This window comes from Myxine glutinosa, chromosome 12 (assembly GCF_964187855.1).
Source record: "Myxine glutinosa chromosome 12, kmMyxGlut1.1, whole genome shotgun sequence".
Taxonomy (NCBI): Eukaryota; Metazoa; Chordata; class Myxini; order Myxiniformes; family Myxinidae; genus Myxine; species Myxine glutinosa.
In genome coordinates this window covers 106,129,434-106,141,930 of record NC_136272.1, presented here as the reverse complement: position 1 = coordinate 106,141,930, position 12,497 = coordinate 106,129,434, and the positions used below count along the sequence as shown (strand labels likewise).

The following is a 12,497-nucleotide window of genomic DNA, read 5'->3' as shown; positions in this document are numbered from 1 at the left end:
TTATTCATCAATAAAAATATACGAGATGCTGATGAAGCTTCAACAACTACTCAAGGTGTTCCCATGCCATTTGTACATGTACTTGTCCCATTAAAGTGGTAGCGCTTTGATGACACCTGTGTAGAAATCTTTGTGATCCCACTGTTCAGATGTGAGTACGAACAAGCAAACCTTCTGGCTGATGGCTGCACTGTACATGGAATAATTTTTGATGTCGGGGAACAAGAATGTCATCACTTCATGCTGGCTAGCTTTGACTCTTGCATGAAATTGACCTTGGTCTCTTTACCTGTCACAATCTTCCGAAATAAATAATAATCTCTCCTAAGGCTCCGACCCCTTACACAGAACCCAGCGGTTCCTACCACTTCACACCGCATTCCGACACCACACCGACACTCCCGATATGCTCCATTATCCTCACCCATCCGGTCCTTCAATTGGGACCGACGCAAGCCCGCCTGACCGTATCTGCCGAGTCAGGAGTCGCACAAACGCTCCGCTCTGCCTCTAAATCTTCTCATCTCTCCGTCTCCATTCCTGGAGGATTTCTGGCACCTGTCTCGTGTCCAGAGCGAAGTAAGATTGTATAAAGGTGTCCAGAGCTTGCGTGCTAGGGTAACGACTTATCTTTGCATCTTTGACCGCTGTATGTGCATGATGTGAATATTGATTGTAAATATTTGATTTTGAATAACGTTCTTGTAAATAATGCTTGTGCTCATTGATTGCCGATTGTAAACACATGATTGCTTTATGGCTTAGTAAACAATGCCTTCACCTCTACTCGGTTGTCCTTTTCCTTCATTGATCTGACATAGTGTCTACGTATTTGATAGATAGGATAATTGTCCCCCACTGATTCACTTCGCTGGTTTAGCCAATGTCCACACAGTAGTTCGCTCGGCTGTAATAAGTCGACAGAACCCTGAAGATCCCGAAGACCCAAAATATGCTGAAGACCCTTAAAGATCAAAAAGATCCCAAAGACCCAAAAGATCCCGAAGACCCAAAAGATCCCGAAGACCCAAAAGATCCCGAAGACCCAAAAGATCCCGAAGACCCAAAAGACCCAAAAGACCTCAAAGACCCCAAAGACCCAAAAGTCCCAATAGACCCCGAAGACCCAAAAGTCCCAAAAGACCGATAAAACCCATAAGACCCTTTCAACCTCAAGATCCTGAAGACCCACAAGACCCTCACAACCACTTTTACCTTGAAGACCATTTAGACACCTGCAGATCCCTTCACCATTCCAACATGTGAAACCCTTTAAACCTTTTCACCACTTAAGTCCCTTTCGACCCCTTAGACCGTAACACCATTTAGACCCCTTACACCCTTCAGATCGATTAGACAGCTTGGACCCTTGACCATTTAGAGCTTTACACCACTTGGACCTTTTTTGATTACAAATAAATAATATCACCAACATTACAAATAAATTTGTACAAAATAAATGTTTGTATTATGATTGATGGAAATCATGACAATACAGCAATTCAAGTTCATTCAGGTCATTATCCTCAGTTTAAACAACCCCGTGCCTCTGCAGCGACATGTGGTGAGGCGAGCGCAGCAAGCTAATCCATGCTCGTGTGCTATAAATAAGAAACATCTCGACCATGAACTGCCCTCAGATATTGTGTTGCGAGATGTAATTAAATAGCTGCACTATCTAATCATAAATAGGTTAAATTGTCGTACCTCTGGGACGCAGTTGCCCGTTGCTGTTACGACGAGCCTTGTCTGACAAATCTACTTTCACAGGCACCATCATGGCTTTTGTCTCCTTCTTGCATGTCCTAAGGTCTGACATCTGTGTGTGAGAGAGCTCTGTGGAACTGAGGAATGGCAAATAAAATAAAAGAGGTGGGTGGAGGGGATGGGGAAGCGGTTAGAGATAACATCATGAGTAGTTAAACAAGAGCTGTGAATATGGCGACCAACTTAAAAAAATAAAAATAAAAATGTATATATGTGACTGGCTTTGGCAAAAGCAAACACTTGGGGGCAAAAATCAAAATTGAGATTTTGATATCATCTGATTCCCCATGCTTTTCTCTTTCATTTGATATATACATTATGTTAATTGGATGAAAATTAACGAAGTTATGGTATTTTAATGACAATTATATTTTCGTTTAAACAATGGAGATAATTAGGTTCAAAATTCACAATACAGTTCACACGCACAAAGAATGTGCACACGTAGAGCTTTTCATTCATACCAAACATGTATGTCAGGGATCTCCTTCAAATTACGATGTATGGCTCATAGTAAAACATCCAAATTTCGCAATCTTTGTGTCTTTGAGCACATTTTGAGAACAATTCACCAAATGTCCGTCTGTGCATTCGAAGGTACCGCAAAAACGGCTCAACCGATCGCAACGATATTTTGGGTGGGTATTCCTGGGACCCATGGGAGTAAAATAGGCGATATTGTTCTTCCAATTTTTACACGTTTTACAATTTTTCAGTGTTTTCAAACATGATGGAATAATATTTACCGATATCAACAGTGATGTGGCTTTTATTGAAATCCTCCAAATACTGTTTAGATTTTGATGACAATTATGAAACCAGCCGCGAATGCGGAAGTGGACAGATGACAGCAATGCATGGGTTTGATAATATCCAAATACAACCGTCATTCAATCGTAATGTTAAATCATTGAACGTTAATCGTGTGAATCGTTTTGTTAAAGTATCAATTGATGATTGGAATTGAGTGAATACAATTACGATTTTGAATTCGTAATTGTATTCACCCAACCGTACGGAACTTCACATCAGGATTTAAATATTTGATTATGTCACGAATGTTGTTAAAAGTTTATGTTTATATTAATGTTATTTCATTTGTGATTGGAGTTATGCTGTTTGGAATGAAAAAACAGATATCGAGTTCAAGTGAATGATGAAATGCCGTGACGGTTTCTACTTTCTAAACGTGAATTCGCGGATCGCCATATGCAGATTCGCCATTGACTGGGTATGGAACAAATGTACCGGTTTGTTTGCCAACAGGTACGTTTTTCATGGAAGTCCTTCACGAACTTGCTGTCCATGTCTGACGTGCGACTGAAGGTGCTACAGGAATGTGGAATTTATTGGTTTCATGCTTTGGCATTCGCCGTTTCTGCATTATCTATTTGCTTCTGGCCTCCCACCCGTGCGTAGCACGGGTACCTCACTCGTTTTGAGAATGACATTTTAGATTCTTCATCGAATTTCACAACTTTTCTGTCGTCTCTTGGAAAAATGTTTTGGTGCATAATAATCTGGAGAAGTTACTCTTTCTATCCATATAAAAATCTAAATTTGGTCCCTGTGGTCATATTTTGACTCTCTTTGGCTTTTTCTCGAAGAGAAATGCCCCCAAGTGTCTGCTTTTGCCAGAGCCAGTCATATATATAGACACACAAGTGTGTGTGTGTATATTATAGAAGGAGCTGGGTCTGTTTGTCTGCTGGTCGTGTTATAAGTTTTTTCTAAATGGGCACATGGACACGCGTGTCAAAACTGCAAATGCCAACACGTGACGTTGGTTATCCCTGCACGAAGAGCAGGATCTCCCAGAAATCAAAGATTGGTATTACCGTCAGCGAAGCAGAGGGTCTTATATTCTCGTTATTAATAAAAGGGGTGAGTGTTATATTTCCAACATGAAGGGCAGGCAAAAAGTACATTTCAGCCTTTACACACATTACTTCAGACATTGTGTTCAAGTAGATTCTGATTAAAATTGTACACCACGTGATTTTTTTAAATGGCAAAATCCAAGATGGGTCGAGCTAGATCTTGTGGCAAGCACAATACACAAAGGAAATCACCAACACAATCTACATTCCCACCACATACTTGGTTTCAGGCTGGCTGTTGCACGACTCCTTCCGACGGCCCACAGATGTCTTCCTGGGAAACGCTTTGGATGAGGTTTCCACAAGGTCCTCTCCACTAGGCTTGGGTGGCAATGGCGGAGTATCTTCAACAACCTTGGCAGCATCATTCTAGATGTCACATCCACGCCATGAGGACAACAATTACAACTCTGTTTGGCTAAAGTCATACAGTCGCTTTGGTGCCAAATTGAAGCTTTTGCGACCAAGGATGTATGTCTCGCACCTGGCCTAGTAATTGATTCCGAACGAAGATGAGAAATACCATTAAAACCCTCAGCAACGAAATAGTGTTCAAAATAGTGTTAGAGAATATAATGTTGATAGCACCGTTTCAGATGAAGGAAGCCTTATCATCATGTACATTTTGACCGAATACGAATAGCCATTAAATCGATGTACCCTTGCAGCAAGTTCGAGGTCTGGGTTTGACGCTTCGGTTGTTGTTGAGGAAGAGTCATCATTGTCGGCCAGCCCATCCCTCTGCTCCTCCTCTCGCAGACGAGCGCTGTCTGATTCTCGACGCTCTTTCTCATCCCGTCGACGCTGTTCCTTTCTGGCCCTACGCACACTCCCCTTACCTGAAACATCACCAGAAAACAAACAAAAACAAGTTGCGTAACTTTAAGTTTCAAATACAGTAGACATTAATTCACTGCCAAAGAAAGTTGTTGTCTGAGAAACGTGTTACTTTTAGTTGTTTGTACAAAACATGCATCATGACAAGGATGCCATCCTGTAATGGCTCGGTTTGATTAAACAGAACCACAAAATTCCTGTCAGACACAGACAAAAAGGACAGACGCAGAGAGATGGAGATCAAAATTGTTTCCTCCCCCTTTTCCCCCATCCATCCATTCATTTATTACATGCAAAATTTAAGATTTTTCAAGTATATTGGTCGGTTGTGTTTGTTATTCTGTCTCTGTTTGCTACTTGCCGGAAAAGATTCCGGCAAGTATGTTGATCTGTTCGTTTGTTACTTGCCGGAAAAGATTCCGGCAAGTATGTTGATCTGTTCGTTACTTGCCGGAAAAATTTTTCCGGCAAGTATGTAGATCTGTTCGTTTGTCTGTTACTTGCCGGAAAAGATTCCGGCAAGTATGTTGATCTGTTCGTTTGTCTGTTTGTCTGTTTCCAGCACTACGTCTACACCGTTGCACGTAGAATCGCCAAACTTGGCACACATATTGGTCTTGCCCTCTAATATACTGTGCCCAAATGCTGACGTCATCACTCACGTGGTTCGGCCGCCATCTTGGAAAAACCGAAAAATTTTGCACCTCGATATCTCAAAGTGCTGAACAGAAAAAATTGAGCCATGGCTCATTGTAAAGAACTCTCCATTGGGAATAAAACATGTTAATGATGACGTCATAGGTCACGTGGTTCGGCCGCCATCTTGGAAAAACCGCAAAACTTTGCACCACTATATCTCCAAAAGTGCTGAACAGAAAAAATTGAGACATGGTTCATTGTAAAGAACTCTCCATGGGGAATAAAATATGTTAATGATGACGTCATATGTCACGTGGTTCGGCCGCCATCTTGGAAAAACCGGAAAACGTTACACCTCCATATCTCCGAAAGTCCTGAATAGAAAAACTTGGGACGTGGCTCAATGTAAAGAACTCTCCATGGGGAATAAAATATGTTAATGATGACGTCATCAGTCACGTGGTTCGGCCGCCATATTTGTCCTAAATGGCCAATAAAAAAGTACATTCCGGCAAGTCCTCGGTCTCTGACCGATTTTTCATCTGTCTGTTTGTCTGTCTGTCTGTCTGTCTGTTTGCAGCACTGCGTCTACACCGTTGCACGGAGAATCGCCATACTTTGCACACTTATTGGTCTTGCCCTGGAATAGACTGTGCCCAATTGATGACGTCATCGGTGACGTGGTTCGGCCGCCATCTTGGAAAAACCGAAAAACTTTGCACCTCTATATCTCCGAAAGTACTGAACAGAAAAAAGAGACATGGCACATTGTAAAGAACTCTCCATGGGGAATAAAATATGTTAATGATGACGTCATATGTCACGTGGTCGGCCACCATCTTGGAAAAACGGCAAAACTTTGCACCACTATATCTCCAAAAGTGCTGAACAGAAAAAATTGAGACATGGCTCATTGTAAAGAACTCTCCATGGGGAATAAAATATGTTAATATATGGTCACTGAATTCAAGCACCAGCTATTTTTGAGGTCAACATGGGCCAAAAGGTCAACGTAGGCCAAGTTTCAAAAATCCTCAATTTTCATCCGATTGACTTGAAAATTGAACAGCATTTGCACATTGGGTCACTAAATAGGGAAACTAACTATTTTTGAGGTCAAAAGGTCAAAGGTCAACTCAAGGTCAACCTTCCAAAAGCATCATTTTTCATCTGATTGACTTGAAATTTGAAGAGGACTTGCATACCTGGTCACTGAATTCAACCACCAAATATTTTTGAAGTCAACATGGGCCGAATTTCTAAAATCCTCAATTTTCATCCGAATAGCTTGAAAATTTAACAGCATTTGTATAGTCAATAAATTGGGAAACCAACTATTTTTGAGGTCAAAAGTCAACTCAAGGTCAAATTTCTAAAATCATCCATTTTCATCTGAAAAAAAAAAAATCGACACTTTTCATCCTATTTTTTTTTTTTTTTTTTTTTTTTTTTTTGTATACAATATCGAGGCTCGTGAAAGAGCGAAACTAACTATTGATCCTAGCTTTGATCAAGATCGTCAATTTTAATCTTGATGAAATGGACAATTTGATGGATCAATGGCAACCTTTTTATTGGGCGGGGGGAGAGGGGGATGGGGGCGTGGATTTTGCAAGTATCTCTGCATGACGTCTTCTTGTTTGCTTATTGTGCTCAACTGTGGCCCCCAATGTCAACTTGTTGCATTTTTACCCTCACCGTGTCTCTGTTTCTGTCAATTCCCTCTCTACCAGGGGTCTTAAATATAACTTGATCATACATTAGTTTCAACTTGATCCATTCAATGTTATTCTATCAAAAACACTCCTTGTTCAGATTCAAAATTGATAAGAAATAAAACATACATGGCCCACCTTGATTGCGCCTTACGTGCAGAGGTTCCTCGCCATCCATGTCCCCAAGAAGAAGGGCCTGTGAATCATCTGTGATACTTGCCACTTCAGACACTGGAACGTATGAACAAAATTCCAACGCAGGGGTTTCTGTCGGACCCTCTTCTGTCGTCATAGGTTGGCTTTCTGTAACTCCACCACTACAACTGCTGCTACTGCTGCTTCTGCCAGGACTGCCATTGCCATGTTGCGAGCCCTTTCCTTGGCCCCGTTTGCTTTGACATTTGGATCCATTTTGTGTGATACTTGGATCCGGAGAAAGGCTCGAGTGGTAATGTCCTCGTATCGTTCCTGACTGGGGGCTTCCTCTGTTGTTGCTGCTACTGGCACTTGATCTCGCTTTGCCTCCATCATGGTCAGTCTGTGGCCTGCCTGGTGCACTATGCTGTTGGTTGTGATGATTTAAATGGTGGTTGTGTTGCTGCTGATTATGTTGATGGTGTTGGTTGTGCTGCTGATTGGGATGGTGTTTAGAACTGGAGCTTCCATGCCGCTGTGTCAAGCCGCCAGAGGAAATTGTCCCCTTGCTTCTTGTGCTACCCGAGGACGTTACCAAATCCACCGTGCTGTGGGGGGAAAAAAGAGGGTGGCATGGAAATAATTTCTGCATTCATTGCTGATTTCACCAAAAATATTTTCACATTCATGCTTAATGCTGGAAGTCGCGTGCAACCAAACAATAATATTTCAATCAGGTATATAATCAGTATAAACACGTTCCGTCGTAAAACCACAAAAGAAGAATGATGTCGCTGACGACACAAAAGCAAATGACATCACATTGTTGACACCAATAAGAAAAACGGAAAAGATTCCTTAGACGTCACCGACAGACGATTCCTTAGACATGAGAAGATGGCAACAAAGAAGTGGAAAATCCAAGGTATTTAATTCAGGAGGTACAGGTTTCTAAATGAGCATGTGCGACCTAGAGGTGCTGGGCAGGGGCGGAGAGCAGAAAAGATTGGAAGAGAATGACCAGAACATAGAAAGAGGCGATAGAAGACTGCAAAGCCACGGACCTGTCTACGGCGAGCGAGGAGCAAGCTCTGAGACTCAGCCTCCGGTCACGAGATAACTACAAATCCAAAGGCATTGAAGTCCACCCGCCAGAGGGACAAAATGGGAAGCCACCGCACCTGCCCAAAGTAGGGAGCCATACTCCATGGCACTTTGGATGCAAGCCTTGTACACTGTTATTTGTTGACTAAGGCTTTAAAAATGTAAAAATTTGTATTCCTCCCCTCCCCCCCCCCACAAAAAAATAGGTGTTTGCCCTCTCTCTTCTCCGAAACTACACACAATTTTGATGAAACTTGACCACACGCTTCATATGTGATACCTAACGAAGGTGTATTGACTGCATCAAAATCTGCGCTCATTAAAGGAGTCTACATAATTACCCTCGCCAGAGGAGAGGGTATTGCATTTGAGTCCGTTTGTTTGTCTGTTTGTCTGTTTGTCCGCACAGAATAAATATGATTTTCTCTGCAAACGTTGGCCCGATTGACAGGAAATTTTCACCATAGGTGCAACTCCTCCTGTATAATTTTTTAATGATAATTATGACGTCATAGGTCACGTGGTTCAGCCGCCATCTTGGAAAAACCGAAAAACTTTGCACCTCTATATCTCTGAAAGCGCTGAATTGAAAAAATTGAGACATGGCTCATTGTAAAGAACTCTCCATGGGGAATAAAATATGTTAATGATGATGTCATAGGTGCCTCCATTATGACATCATAATTCGCAAAACACAAAACTTCATCCAATCAAGATGAAATTTCTTGAGCATAATCTAGGAATAAATTAGTTTAGAAAAAAAAATAATGATGTCACCGGTCACGTAGTTCGGCCGCCATATTTGTTTTAACACAAAAGCTTTAAAAACCACTGAAAATACATCCTGGTGAGGGTTTCCAATCTCCGATTGCTCTTTTTCTTGTTGGGTTTTGTATTTGTGTTCAGCAGAATCCAGTCTTTACTTCTTGAAATGTAAAAACCGCACTTCGGCATTTCCCGTGAAGTTCATATGAGGGAAAGGTGATGCGAAAATCCAATAATGGACACTATTTTCCACATTTACCAACATAGACAGACGTTCTGCACGGCAGACATCTGATCACCAACGAGCTTGGAAGCTTTTGTACCTGGCTAACTCCAACACAAATCTACATGGTTAAATAATACGATAAGTTATAAACATAAATTATACACAGAACAAGTAAATAAATAAAAACATTGGGGGCTTTTGATGATGAGGTTTATTTTAGAAAATTGAATTGACACCGACACCTTCCCTTAGGGATATAAGAGCTAAGATATACATAAGTCAAGATATTTAAAAGATAAGAAATACATAAGTGTTAAGATATACATAAGAGCTAAGATATACATAAGAGCTAAGATACACATAAGACCCTAGATATACATAAGAGCTAAGATATACAGTCGTGGCCAAAAATATTGGCACCCTTGCACTTTTTTCAAATAACTCACAATTTTCTCCAAAAATAAGTTGAAATTGCCCAAAGTATTTTGTCTCCACAATTCTTTATTTCACTGCTAATATTGCAGAACCTTTGTTTTTGATTCAGAACTTAATATCTCCTTTTAAATCAGAAAATAAAAAGAAATGGCAATGACAAAATTATTGACACCCGAGACTTCATATTTGGTAGCAGAGCCTTTGGACAAAATAACTGCAGTCAAGCGCTTCCTATAGCCATGAATGAGCTTCTGACACCTCTCTACTGGCATCACATCACTCTTCTTGTGCAAACTGCTCCAGTTCTCCCAGATTTGAAGAGTGCCTTATCCCAACTGCTGTTTTCAGATCTCCTCACAGGTGTTCAATGGGATTTCAATCTGGACTCATTGCTGGCCACTTCAGAACAGTCCAGTGTTTTGTCTTGAACCATTCCTGGGTGCTTTTTCAAGTGTGCTTGAAGTCATTGATTGTCCTGCTGGCTGCAAGACCCATGACCTTCGACGGAGACCCAGCTTTCTGACACTGGGTTGAACATTGCACTCCAAAATGCCCTGGTAATCTCCTGATTTCATGATGCCATGCACACATTCAAGGCAACTGGTGCCAGAGGCAGCACAGCAACCCCAAAACATTACTGAACCTCCTCCATGTTTGACTGTATGGAAGGTGTTCTTTTCTTTGAAGGCTTCATTTTGTTTTCTGTAAACATCGAGATGATGTTCTTTACCCAAAAGCTCTAATTTGGTCTCATCTGTCCACAGGACATTCTCCCAGAAGGATTTTGGCTTATTCAAGTGTGTTTTTGGCAAACTCCAGTCGGGCTCTCTTATGTCTCTCTCATAAACTCCAGTCAGGCTCTCTTATGAAGTGGGCTCCTACCATAAAACCCCCTTTCATCGAGTTGGTGATGGATGGTGCGAGTTGAAACTGTCGTACCTTGTGTCTGAAGGTCAGCTTGAATCTGTTTGGCAGTTGATCGAGGTACTTTCTCCACCATTCAAACAATCCTTCGCTGCAATCTTTGATCAGGTTTTCTCTTGTGGCCACATCCAGGGAGGTTGGCTACAGTGCCATGGACCTTAAACTTCCTGATAACATTGCGTATGGTGGACACAGGAACATCAAGATCTCTGGATATGGACTTGTAGCCTTGAGATTGTCCATCCATTGTACAGTACAAACTCCAATCTTGTGTCTGATCTTCTCAGACAATTCCCTGGTTTTCTTTCTGTTCTCCATGCTCAGTGTGGTACACATAGTGACACAAACCATCAGAATAATCGCTTTTCTCTTTTCAAACTGGTTGAATGAGTGATTTTTATATTGCAGGCACCTGCAACTCACCACAGGTTACTTCAATTCCAAAGTAAAGGAGAATCAATCACCTGCTTGAAATCCAATCATTTCTGACAACCTCTAAAAGGTGCCAATAATATTGTCCAGGCCATTTTAGGATTTCTGTGTGGAATAAGCTGAGATTTAGTATTTTTCAGCTTTTTTGGTTTTGTTCCACTGCAAACGAAAGAGAAACATATGTGGATACCAAAATATTTTTCTATTTCAACAATGTTCTGGAAGAAATGGTGCATTATTTTAAAAAAGTGCAAGGGTGCCAATTTTTTTGGCCACGACTGTACATAAGAGCTAACATATTCAGAGGTGTTAATAATAAGAGCTAAGATATACATGTGTTAAGATATGCATGTGTTAAGATATACATGTGTTAAGATATACATGTGTTACGATATACATAAAAATGAATAAAATAAAATATGTTGGGGGATTTTAACGGACTACCGTCGCCTTTTTTTACTGGTATATAAATGAAAGAACCAAGCAATAACCAAACCAAAGAATGGAGAAAAATCACAGCCTTGGTATTTAAATGGAAAACAACGAATGTAGAAAATATTTTTAAAAGGTCTTATTTAAGAGATAACCAAGACAAGTGTAAACTAGAAAGAGCAATCAGAGATTGCAGACCCTCACCAGGACGTGTTTTCAGTGGTTTTTAAGGCTTTTGTGTTGAAACAAATATGACGACTGAACCACGTGACCGATGATGTCATCATTTTTCTTTTCTCCACCAATTTATCCTAAGATGATGCTCAAGAAACTTCATCTTGATCGGGTGAAGTTTTGTACTTGCCGAATTATGACGTCATTAACATATTTTATTCCCAATGGAGAGTTCTTTACAATGAGCCATGTCGCAATTTTTTCTATGCAGCGCTTTCGGAGCTATGGAGGTGTTTTTTTCGGTTTTTCCAACATGGCGCCAGTACCACGTGACCTATGACGTCATAATTATCGTAAAAAAAATTTATACAGGTGGAGTTGCACCTATGGTGAAAATCTCCTGTCAATCGGACCAACGATTGCAGAGAAAATCATATTTATTCTGTGCGGACAAACAAACAGACAAGACAGACAGACAAACAAACTCAAATGCAATACCCTCTCCTCTGGCGAGGAGACACATAAAGCATACAGACTGAGAGGGTTAAAACATTTTCATGGATGTCAAAAAGTCAAATGAAAAATACTCGTAATTTACTGCAATCTCAAAATGATATGTGGCTCAGGAGGCACTCAGAGCAGAACATTCAAAAGAGATTTATAATTTCAACTCCACTCAACAATATCTAAACCAAGAACCGAGGTCCAACATACTATTTATCAACATACTTGATGGTGAGAAGTATCACAACAAAATCAAGCTTTCCCTAAAATAGAACATGAACAAATATTTGTTGGTTCTCTATTTAAGTTTAATATAAAGATGTCAGCATGATACAGAGGTTAGAATAAATAACGTGAAAGATCATCTATGTCATTGCATCAGCCATCATCACCCCTGCATAGTAATATGTAAATGTTGGTTTTGAAATGGAGGTAATTTGAGAAATTGTGAATTCAGAGAAGGGTGGGTTTTTGCACAACAAAAAAGTAGTGGGGGAATGTCTGTTGAGTGGTTGGTCCATTGAGAAT

At 40.6% G+C, this 12,497-nt stretch overlaps 1 protein-coding gene across 1 annotated transcript in view; it reads right to left on the bottom strand.

Moving 5' to 3' along the window:
* The window catches only part of TMEM131 (transmembrane protein 131), a gene marked incomplete at its 5' end in the record, with an annotated part of 190,748 nt that overhangs the window by 23,588 nt on the left and 154,663 nt on the right, over positions 1–12,497 (bottom strand). Inside the window, 4 exon segments of the mRNA XM_078766170.1 lie at positions 1,708–1,844; positions 3,868–4,016; positions 4,308–4,486; positions 6,977–7,581. Of these exon segments, the coding sequence (XP_078622296.1) occupies positions 1,708–1,844; positions 3,868–4,016; positions 4,308–4,486; positions 6,977–7,581 (1,070 nt within the window).